This window comes from Arachis hypogaea, chromosome 1 (assembly GCF_003086295.3).
Source record: "Arachis hypogaea cultivar Tifrunner chromosome 1, arahy.Tifrunner.gnm2.J5K5, whole genome shotgun sequence".
NCBI classification, from domain to species: Eukaryota; Viridiplantae; Streptophyta; class Magnoliopsida; order Fabales; family Fabaceae; genus Arachis; species Arachis hypogaea.
In genome coordinates this window covers 50738508-50750674 of record NC_092036.1, presented here as the reverse complement: position 1 = coordinate 50750674, position 12167 = coordinate 50738508, and the positions used below count along the sequence as shown (strand labels likewise).

The 12167-nt window shown below is 38.6% G+C and overlaps 1 protein-coding gene across 1 annotated transcript; it reads left to right on the top strand.

Annotated features, from left to right (window-relative positions):
* The first annotated feature begins 1102 nt into the window (after window positions 1-1102).
* On the top strand, window positions 1103-1552 carry LOC112723583 (uncharacterized). Its single transcript, XM_025775036.1, has one exon. It carries the CDS (start codon window positions 1103-1105, stop codon window positions 1550-1552), a length of 450 nt encoding a protein of 149 aa, XP_025630821.1.
* Window positions 1553-12167: the final 10615 nt, after the last annotated feature.

Genomic DNA, 12167 nt, shown 5'->3' with positions numbered 1-12167 from the left:
TATTGAATTATTAATTCCTGCAATCTATTTTTCTTGTTCAAACCTTTTCAAAACCCCAAAATATACCTTTGTATATCCAATAATAAATTATACTTCCCTGCAATTCCTTGAGAAGACGACCTGAGGTTTAAATACTTCGGTTATCAATTTCAAAGGGGTTTGTTACTTGTGACAACCAAAACGTTTGTAAGAAAGGAAATCTTGTCGGTCTTGAAGCTATACTTACAACGGGAATTTATTTGTGGAAATTCTAGATCGCGCGAGAGTTTTGTTCTTCAGTGCCTAAGGAATAGTGCATCGAGTTTGCTACTTATCTGCTCACCGGAAAAGTGTCGCATTGGTGGCAGGGAACCCAACATCTCATATAGCAGGGCGATGACCCTATCACCTGGGATGACTTCCAGGTGGAATTCTACAAGAAGTATTTTCTGAATTCTGCCCAGACGGCAAAGCAATTGGAGTTACTGCAGCTGAAGTAGGGAACTATGGCTGTATCTGAGTACACAGACAAATTGAGGAGTTATTTAGGTTCTCCTGTATGTGTCAAGGAGCTTTGGAAGACTTTGAGGAGTGGAAGTGTATCAAGTATGAAGGAGGGCTCCGAAGCGACATCTGCAGCTCAGTAGGGCCTATGGAGATAAGGACTTTCTCTGAGTTGGTGAACAAGAGCAGAGTTGCCGAAGAGTGTGTGAAGAAGGCAGCTACAGAAAGGGGAAGCCAGAGGGGATTATTTCCGCTGAACTGAGGGAAGAGTTTTGCTCCTAGAGGTCTGCCCTTCAAGTGGGGAGGTTTTGCACCACAGAGGACTCAGGGTCAGAACAACTTTAGGAGGCCTAACAACAACAATGCTCTGAGGAGGAGATTTGGGAAGCAGCCTCAGAATGAGCAGGCGTGTGCTAGATGTGGGAGTTACCATCTTGGTGTTCCGTGCAAGCCTGGATGGGGGTTGTGTTACTCATGTGGGAAGCCGGGGCATAAAGCCTCAAACTATCTGGAAAAGTAGAGACAGTGTGCTGGGAGAGTACAATAGCTTGGTCGGGTGTTTACTACTTCAGCTGTGGGTACCGAGGGATCAGAGACACTTATTCGAGGTAATTGTGAAATGGCTGGTCAGATTTTAAATGCCTTGTTTGATTCTGGAGCATCACATTTATTCATTGCATTTAAGAAGGCTAGTGAGTTAGGATTGAAGATTGTGGTTTTAGGCTATGACTTGAAGGTGTATAATTCCACCCATGAAGTCATGGTAACTAGGCTAGGATATTCTCAAGTTTCATTTAGGGTCAAGCAGCGTGATTTTGTACATGACTTGATTTTTTTGCCGATGACCGGTCTTGATCTTACCTTGGGATTGGACTGGTTATCTAAGAATTGTGTCTTGTTAAACTGCTTTGAGAAATCGTTGCATTTCATGCCGGAAAGATCGGAAGGGCCGGTTGTGGTGAACGGTTGCTACTTGAACTATGTGGTAGTAAATTGTTCAGGGGAGGAATGTCAAGGTGTTATGCTGTTAGCTGCGAATGTGTCGGGTGAGGAACAAGACTTAGAGTAAATCCCAGTTGTTTGTGAATTTCCTGAGGTATTTCTTGATGACATTAAAGAATTCCCTCCTAGCTGAGAGGCTGAGTTTACAATTGAGTTGGTGTCGGGAATAGGGCCAATCTCGATTTCCCCTTATAGAATGTCGCCTTTGGAAATGGCCGAGCTCAAGACTCAGTTGGAAGACTTAATAAGCAAGCATTTTATCTGCCCTAGTATTTCTCCGTGGGGAGCACCAGTATTGTTGGTGAAGAAGAAAGACAGGAGTATGCGGCTTTGTATGGATTACAAACAACTGAACAAGGTCACAATAAAGAATAATTACCCACTGCCAAGGATTAACGATCTCATGGATCAGTTACAAGGAGCCAGGGTTTTCTCCAAGATTGATTTCCGATCCGGTTATCACCAGATAAGAGTGAGAGTTGAGGAAATCCCTAAGATCGCTTTCAGAACTCGTTATGGTCACTACGAATACGCTATAATGTCTTTTGGGTTGACAAATGCTCCTGCATCATTTATGGACTACATGAACAGAATCTTCAGCCCATTCTTGGATAAGTTTGTTGTCGTCTTCATTGATGACATACTAATTTATTCTAAGATCGAAGAAGAGCATGTCGAGCACTTGCGAACCGTGTTACAACTCTTGAAGGAGAGAAAATTGTACGCCAAGTTATCTAAATGTGAATTCTGGAAGAGTGAGGTCAAGTTTCTAGGTCACGTGGTGAGTAAACAGGGGATAGTAGTGGATCTTTCTAAGGTGGAAGCAGTGATGGACTGGGGATGACCGACCTCAGTGATTGAGATAAGGAGTTTTCTGGGCTTAGTTGGCTACTATAGAATATTCATCAAAGGCTTCTCGCAGATAGCTTTGCCGTTGACCAAGCTAACTTGCCAAGACGTACCGTTTGTTTGGACTTCTGAGTGCGAGGAGAGTTTTCAAGCGTGGAAGCAAAAGTTGACTACCGCGCCTGTGTTGGTGTTACCCGAGCTGAATGAACCATTTGAGGTATATTGTGATGCCTCACTAAAGTTTTGGGGTGCGTGCTAATGCAGCACCAGAATATGGTGGCATATGCCTCATGGCAGTTGAGACCTCACGAAGTTAATTACCCAATACACGATCTGGAACTCGCTATGGTTGTGTTTGCGCTAAAGGTGTGGAGGCATTACCTCTATCGAGTTAAGTTCTGAGTTTTCTCTGATCACAAGAGCTTGAAATACCTCTGATCAGAAAGAGCTCAATATGCGGCAGAGGAGGTGGATGGAGTTATTGAAAGACTACGACTTTGAGTTGAATTACCATCCTGGGAAAGCGAACGTCGTAGCAGATGCGCTAAGTTAGAAATTTTTGTATACTTCTTGGATGATGCTTCGAGAAGAGGAGTTGCTTAGAGCATTCGAAATTCTGAAGGTTGGTGTTCAGGAAGTGGCCAGAACTCTGTGTTTGAACCAATTACATATCTTAAGTGATTTTAAATCCGAGCTCCTAAAGGCTCATCAGAATGATGATGTGTTACCAAAGGTGTTACCAGCTATTTAACAAGGAAAGTAGTGGAGAGTGTCATGGGATCTGATAGGTTATGGAGATTCAAGGGTAGGATCATTATGCCAGATGTTGAGACTTTACGGCAAGATATATTAAAGGAAGCACATAAAAGTAGATTTTCTATTCACCTTGGGAATACTAAGATGTACCATGGCTTAAAGGCTATGTTTTGGTGGCCTGGTTTAAAGAATGATGTGGCGGAATATGTCTCAAAGTGCCTAACTTGTCAAAAGGTGAAGATTGAACATCAGAGACCTTCTGGGACATTGCAGCCCTTGGAGATTTTGCAATGGAAGTGGGAGAGCATTGCGACGGATTTTGTGTTGGGATTGTTGAGGACTAGGACCGGTTTTGATGCTATCTGGGTAATTGTGGGCCGGCTGACGAAATCGGCTCACTTTTTACCCATTCGGATGAACTATACCCTTGAGGAGTTAGCACGCCTATATATAAAGGAGATTGTAAGACTTCATGGTGTGCCTACGACTATAATTTCTGACAGAGATCCCCGTTTCACTTCAAGGTTCTAGGGTGTATTTCAGAGAGCTTTTGGAACCCGTTTGAGCTTAAGTACAGCTTGCCATCCTCAAACAGATGGTCAATTTGAGAGGTCAATCCAAACCCTAGAAGATATGTTGAGGGCTTGTGTTTTGGACCAACCGGCGAGTTGGGATCGGTATATGCCGCAAGTGAAGTTTGCGTATGAAAATAGTTACCATGCGAGCATCGGAATGGCTCCATACTAGGCTTTGTATGGGAATAAATGCCAATCTCCGCTATGATGGTATAAAACCGGGGAAAAGAGCTTGTTAGGGCCGAAATTGATAGCTGAAACTACCGAGCAAGTTAAGAAAATCAGAGATAGGATGCTCACTACTCAGAGCCGTCAGAAGAGTTACATTGATTAGAGGTGGAAACCCTTTGAGTTTGAGGAAGGAGACCATGTTTTCCTTAAGGTTACTCTGATAACAAGAGTAGGTAGAGAGATTAAGACGAAGAAACTGAATCCTCAATACATCGGTCTGTTTCAGATTCTTGAGAGAGTTGGACCGGTGGCGTATCGGATGGCTCTACCACCTCACCATTTGAATCTGCACGACATATTTCACGTGTTGTAGCATTGGAAGTATACTTCTGATGCTAGCCATGTGTTAGAACCTGAATCGTTTTAGTTAAAAGATGATTTGACTCTCCCGGTGACTCTGGTCAGGAATGATGACACGAGTATTAAGAAGTTGCACGGAAAAGAGGTTTCATTAGTGAAAGTGGCATGGATTCGAGCCGGTGTTGAGGAGCACACTTGGAAACCTGAGTCAGAGATGTGAGCGGACTACCCACACCTATTCTCAGGTAACTGAATTCGAATTTTGTTGGCAAAATTCCCAATTAGGTCACAAGAACTGTAAAACGCGGTTAATTAATGCCTAATTAACCCATAAATTAAAATATATTCTAGAAAATGAGAAAATGAGGTTTTTATGGTTTAATGTGATAGAGAAATTTAAAACGAGAATTTTGACACCAATTTTAAAGAAATCGCCTAAGATTGGGCCGAATGGGCCAAACGCGCCAAACGAACCCGTATTGCGCCCTTGGTTCAGCCCAATACCCCATTTAATGAAAGGCACAACTCTTCTTCCCCCCATTCTAAACACACACGTTGAAACACTTGGGGGAGGAAGGAAGAACATGAACCCTTGCTCCTATTCACATCAACCTTCCATTAATAATATCTTTTGATCCGGAGCTCCGATTGACGCACTATTTACGGCCAAGTAACCGCAGCGTCGATCTCTACAAAACCCACACAAACATTCTTGAGGTAAGCCACACTTCTTTCTTCGAATCCCAGCCCATGATTTCAAATTTATTGGGCAAAGATGTTGAAATTTGTGAGCTCCTTGTGTTGTAGGATCAAATTAGCTTGAGGGAAAAGCTTGTTCTTGCTCCCTTGATCCTTGGATAAGGTAAGAGATCTCAAACCCTAGTGAAAATGTGAATTTAAGGTATTGGGTATTGAGTTATTGTGTTTTGGTGTGATATTATAGCTTAGGTATTAAATATATGTGTATTTGAGCTTAATTGGTGGTTTTAGAAAGATTGGAAAGGAGATTTTGTGCTTGGTAATCTACTGGTGAGGTTTTGGAGACCTTAGGAGTTTAATTAAAGAGTGTTCCGGGTTAAGCGGGAATCAGCCAAGGTATAGTTTCGGTTTTCTGTATTTAAAATGTAATGTAGTTGTGAAAACGTCGGCTAGTGACCCTAGGATAGGGCTTTAGAATGATGGTGTAAATGATTGTGTGTGGCTGTATTGGTTGGTGAAGTACGAAATATGGTATGTGATGTGGATTAATATGTTGGATTGATGATAGAGTTGAGGATTTTGTTGGTGAGCATGATTTGAGGAATGAACTTGTTATATATATATATATATATATATATATATATATATATATATATATATATATATGGTGATTGATACATTGAATGTTTATTTGGAGTTTGGGATATGAAATGTTGATTTATTATGTGAGATTTGGTTATATATGGTGGAAATTGATGAGTTGATGATTGAAAGAGGTTTGGAAATAACTAATGATTGGAATGGTTGAGTTTTGGGTTGATTTGGGATGGATTGGTAAGAATATGATTCAAAACTTGGGAGTTTATAAGTTTTGGTAAAAGTGGAATTTTGATGAACTTCAACGGATCATATCTTGAGTTATGGTTTTTGGAATTTGATGATTCTTTTTCAATTGAAAGATGATTTCATAAGCTTTAAAATGGTTCAAATTTGGTGGAAATCTGATTTTTGTGGAAGGAGATATGATCGTTGGAAGTTCGGGCAAAAAATCTGAATTCTACAACTTCTGCAGAATTTGTGATTTCTGGTTTGTGTGCGCACACACACCCCGTGGAATTTTGAACCTTTGCGTATACACAACCAACGAAGGATTGCGAGCTATGCATACGCACAGGCCTATGTGCACGCACACATTGGGAATGCCATTTGGTTGATGGTGCTAGCACACCTTGTGCGCGCACTCAACCCTGGAACTTTAACTTTTTGAAAATACTTTTGGGAGTGCGCACGCACACCCCTGTGCGTACGCACGCGACTCAGTTCTTTTCTAAAGCTTTTGTTTTCAAGTCTTTCGCATTCCCAACATGCTTGTAACCTTCTAAGGTGTTATTTCACACTTATAAACCATCAATTTCATTCCGTAAATCTTAAATTGATATAGAATGCCTAGCAAATGAGAGTAAGCTAGGGGAGAGGGTAACTTGTGGGTGAAGAAAGGGGATGTTATGATGTGTGTGATGAAAGGAGCTGTTGGTAAGGATGGTGGAGTGCTGTATATGATATGAGCCGAATGGCTGAGTGTGATATGAGCCGGATGGCCGTGTGTGATGATGATTATGCCTAATTATGAATTGTGAATTGTGAGCCGAATGGCTGAGATGAATGTTAATATATGGCTGTGATTTAAATGCATATATGCTGAATGGTTGAATATTGTGATTGTTTGCACTCCACCTATCTGAGATACGAGTTTTCCTGGGTGAAAGAAGTGGCTAGCTGATGAAGAGGGAATTGTTGTGTTGGTAAAGAAATTTCTCAATGAAATCTCATTGCAAGTATAGTTCTAAACCAACAAACAATACTCTCAATCAAAATTTGGTTGTCACAAGTATAAACCCCAATGAAAACTAACCGAAGTATTTAAACCTCGGGTCGTCTCACAAGGAGTTGCAATAAAGTGCTCAATTATTGGCTATGAAAGAATAAGGGGGTTTGATTTATAATTGGCAAGAAAAATAAATGACAAGAAAGTAAAATGATTAGCACTAATAAAATGAAGGAGAATAACTATTGGCTAGACATTGGTAATTGAGATCACTATCCTTGTCTACAAACCATATATTGATAATTATGAGGGACCAACCCATTAAGTCTACTCCTATGCTTGAAGTAAGTATAATGTCTTCTTTAAGGCATTAAGCACATCAACTAAGCTTGATCAACATCAATTTGTAAGTCCTAACCTAGCTACCAATTGACTTAGTAGTAGGCTAGTGTCAATGGTTATCAAATTGACCACTAAGGGTTCTCAAATCACCAATTCAATGAGACCCAACGACTCAAGGTTATTCAATTCCCTTAGCCTAGGCCAAGAGTAAAGAAAACTACTCAAAAACTAGAGCAAACATTTCATCAAACACCTAGAGTGAAATAAAAGTAAACATCACAAAATGCAAGAATTAACAAAACCCATGACTAACATAAGCAAGAATTCAACAATAGCAATGAAGATAAACATAAAAGAAGACATGGAAACATAAAATTTCATTAGAAGGAATCAAGATCCAACAGTGGTTCATCAATATAAAAGAAAGCAAAATAAGAAATGACAAGTAAAACTAGAAGAGCAAAGATTTAATAACAAAAAATAAAAAGGAAAAACTAAATCAAAACAAGAATTGAAAGTTGAATCTAAGGGGATTAAACCTAAACTACCCTAAATTCTAGAGAGAAGCGAGAGCTTCTCTCTCTATAATTCTAACCTACAACATGATGAAAACTAAACTATGACTACTTGGTTCATTTCCCTCCATTCCTTGGGTTCAATAGCATCAGAAATGAGATGGATTGGGACCAAAATGCTTCAGAAATCGCTGGCCACAAATTGCCTTTAGTGAGTCACGCTGATCCTGCAATGCGTGAGCGTCGAACGATGCGTAAGCATCCCTAAAAGCCAGAAAACTATGGCAAAATTTATATTATTTTGAAGCCCCAGATGTTATCTTTTCAACCCAACTAGAACCATCTCATTTGGACCTCTGTAGCTTAAGTTATGATCAATTTAGTACAAAGAGGTCAGGATTGATAGCTTAGCAATTCCTTCATTTCTTCATGAGTTCTCCATTTTTTGCATGTTTTTTCCTTCATTTCTTCAACCCAATCTTTGCCTTCTAATCCTGAAATTACTTAACAAATATATCAAGGCATCGAATGAAATTGAAGTGAAATAAATTAGCAATTTAAAGGCCTAAAAAAACATGTTTTTACTCTTAAGCACAATTAAAGGAGAATTTACAAATCCATGTATTTTAGTGAATAAATATGGAAAAAGTTGATAAAATCCCCTAAATTCAACAGAAGATAAACCACAAAATTGGGGGTTATCAAACCTCCCCACACTTAAACTAAGCATGTCCTCATGCTAAACCAAGAAAGACTAAAAATGGGGTATGAACATTTATTCAATGCAAATATACTATATGCACCTATCTACATGAATGCAACTACATGCAAGTTAAAAGTAAATCAATCTCCAAGTACACATATGCACATGTAGGGCTAAGTAGTATGATGATTTATGAATCCCACCAATTCAAATATCAAAATGAAGTGTAAACAAACTTGCAAGAAGAGAGCTCATGAAAGCCGGGAACAAGGAATTGAGCATCGAACCCTCATCGGAAGTGTATCCGCTATAGTCGCTCAAGTGTATAGGGTTGATTCACTCAATTCTCCTCTAATCATGCTTTCTAAGATTTGTTTATCATCTAACAATCAACAATTATTCAATGCATGCATACATTCATCATGAGGGCATATCTTTAGGTTGTAATGGGGCTAGGGTAAAGGTAAGGATGCATATGGTCAAGTGAGCTTGAAATTTGAATCTTTGATTAACTTAAGCTCTCACCTAACAGATATAACAACCTATACAATTATAATACAATACCTAGCTACCCATGATTCCCACTTTTTCACATACTCATGCATTCTCTTTAATTCACATTCCATATGCATTGTTATTATTACTTTGCTTTGGGGCATTTTTATCCCCTTTTTATTGCATATTTTTATATATTTTTTTTATTTTTCTATTTTTTCTTTATATTTTTCTTTATTTTGTATTTTTTTCTTTTTTTTACAATAAATTATATACAAGAGTATCAATGCATATGGTTTAAACATAATTAATACATGAGTATGTACCAAATTCCCAATATTTTCAATAAAAATACAAAGTACATTTTTACCTTAGCCAATGTTCCCAAATTTCCCACACCCAAATGATACACACCTTTACTAGCCTAAGCTAATCAAAGATCCAAATTTAGGGACATTTATTATTTTTCGCTTTAAGGCTTGTGATGTGCTACAATTAAGAACAAAATGGATTAAATAGGCTCAAAATTGGCTAACAATGTTTGATGAAAGGTAGGCTATTTGGATAAGTAAGCTAAATGAAATGATGTCCTCAATTATATAAGTGCATGTGTACCTGGAATAATGGACATATAGAATCAAACAAATCAAAGATTACAATCATAAAAAGAGAATAATCACACAAGAATGAAAATAACTGGTTATATGATGTAACCACACACTAAGGCTCAAATCTCACGTGCTTGTGTTCTTAGCTCAAAAACCATGTTCTAAAATAAATTCTTCAAACAAGTTTAACAAAAAAAAATTTCAAATTGGTAGGGTGCCCTAAAAACAGCTTTCCTGGAAAAGAAATCATCTCCCTAACCAAGTAGTCCTAACATAAAAAGAAGTGGTGAAATATGTACAGATTCTAACTAACATGCAAGCTATCATGCAATGCAACAACTAACTAACATTGGTGTTGAAAAAGAAAATTGTTACCCACGGAGATCAGTCGAATGACCTTCCCACTCTTAAAGATTGCACTGTCCTTGGTGCATACAAAGAAGAGCAAGGTGGACGGATTGAAACAACTGATGAGCTTCTTCAAAAGGTTGTGCGGATGACTTGTTTGTTGCCCCATTTAGAAGCTTTTCCTTTCCTTCACGGTGGCCAACCTAAAAGGAAAGAAAAAGAAAGTAAATTAAGCCTACAACAAAGATATCAAAGCAGTAGAACATAAGCGCAGGATAATGCTAGATAAGAGTAAGGTTCTCACTACATGTTTGCTACGCATGTAGGTGAGGGAGCAATATAAGCAAAGGCATATCAACCACTACTTGATGCAAGAGTAAAATCAAAGCACAAGGGAATGCCATGAAGAGCATGTTAAGCATCAAGTTCAAACAAGAAAGAGTGGATGATGAGAGACATTAAAAGTTCATGTCAATGCACAAAGAATGCAAGAGTCATCAAAGACTAAGCATTGACTTAAAAATTTCATCACCCAACAATACCAAACAAGTCAAAAAGAACCAAAACAATCCAAGAAATTCTCAACAATTGAGTAAGAGAAATCAACACCATTATTAAAATAAGAAACTTAGAAAAAAATAAGAACAAGCTAAAAAAACAAAATTAAATAGCAATGGATGAGAATAAGTAAATGCAATAGATAAAAGAAAATAAAAAATTATGAAAAATGAGAAGTGGAATTTTGAAAAGAGAAAAGTAAGAAAGTAAGAAAGAAGAAGGAGGGAAGAAGAAAGAAGAAAGAAGAAGAAAAGAGAAAGAAGAAAGAAGAAGGAAAAGAAGAGAAGAAGGGAGGACGAAAACAGGGCAGAAATAGGGGAAAACAGGGCGTGGAAGGCGACGCGTAAGCGTTACCCATGCGTGCGCGTGAGAGGCGGGACAGACAAGTGATGCGTAAGCATCGCCCACGCGTACGCGTGAAACGCATAAAGTCCAGGTGACGCGTAAGCATCACCCATGTGAACGCGTGGATCTAGATTGTGCTAAACACACAGTTCCAGTGCCAGTTTTGCACAACTCTCGGGTTTTTATACCGGGAGTCCCAAGATGGCATACGACGCATACACGTCGGCCACGCTTACGTGTGGCTCGCCATTTTTTTAACATATGAAAACAGAAACAGGGCAGTTATCTAATCTACAAGCATTCTAAAACAATCAAAAATCATATTTAACAATAAATCTTTTTAGTTTTTGAAAATTTTCAAATACAAAACACACAAAACTTACACTTCAAGGAAAATACAACAACTATTCTAATCAAAACATGAATTTAACAAACAACCTATCAATAAAAGCAAAATGTATAAGAGTATAAAAAATAAGAAAAACTACCTACAATGGCAACTCAATTCATTCATTGATTATATTTACAAGAGAATGGGAAGTGTTTACCATGGTGGGGTGTCTCCCACCTAGCACTTTTAGTTTAAGTCTTTAAGTTGGACATTTGGGAGGCTCCTTGTCAAGGTGGCTTATGCTTGTATTCATCCTTGAACCTCCAATAATGCTTGCTCTTCAATTGGTTGTCAGAACTTCCAACCATATTCACCAAGCTTGGGAGAAGTTCTTCCCAAGATATGAGCTCCCAAAATTGGTCTTCGTGTTGTGATCCGGGATCCCATATCTTATTTTCACACACATCTTCTAATTGATCATCTGATTCTAATTGGGTGGTAGGTACATAGAATTATCCTTAAGGCACCAAATTCTCCTCCTAGACCCATACAATTTAACATTCCTCCAACCATGGTATATATGCCTTGAGGGTTTGATGAGCGGATAATTTATACACTTTTTGGCATTGTTTTTACATAGTTTTCAGTATGTTTTAGTTACTTTTTATTATATTTTTATTAGTTTTTATGCAAAAATCACATTTCTAGACTTTACTATGAGTTTGTGTGTTTTTCTGCAATTTCAGGTATTTTCTGGCTGAAATTGAGGGACCTGAGCAAAAGTCTGATTTAGAGGCTGAGAAAGGACTGCAGATGCTGTTGGATTTTGACCCTCCTTCACTCGAAGTAAATTTTATGGAGCTATAGAAGCCCAATTGGCACGCTTTCAATTGTGTTGGAAATTAGAAATCTTGGGCTTTCCATCAAGGTATAATAGTCCATACTTTGCCTGAGATTTGATAGCCGAAACTGACGTTCAAACACCCATCAGAGACCCTTTTCTGGCGTAAAACGCCCAAACTGGCACCAGAGTTGGCGTTAAACGCCCAAACTGGCATCCAAGCTGGCGTTTAACTCCAGAAAAAGTCTATGCACGTGTAAAGCTCAATGCTCAGCCCAAGCACACACCAAGTGGGCCCCGGAAGTGGATTTTTGCACTATTTGCACTTAGTTACTTATTTTATACAATCCCTAGTAACTAG

Bases quoted from the DNA above. Each gene is read 5' to 3' on its own strand.
- LOC112723583 (XM_025775036.1), top strand. From the start codon at position 1,103: ATGGCTGGTCAGATTTTAAATGCCTTGTTTGATTCTGGAGCATCACAT.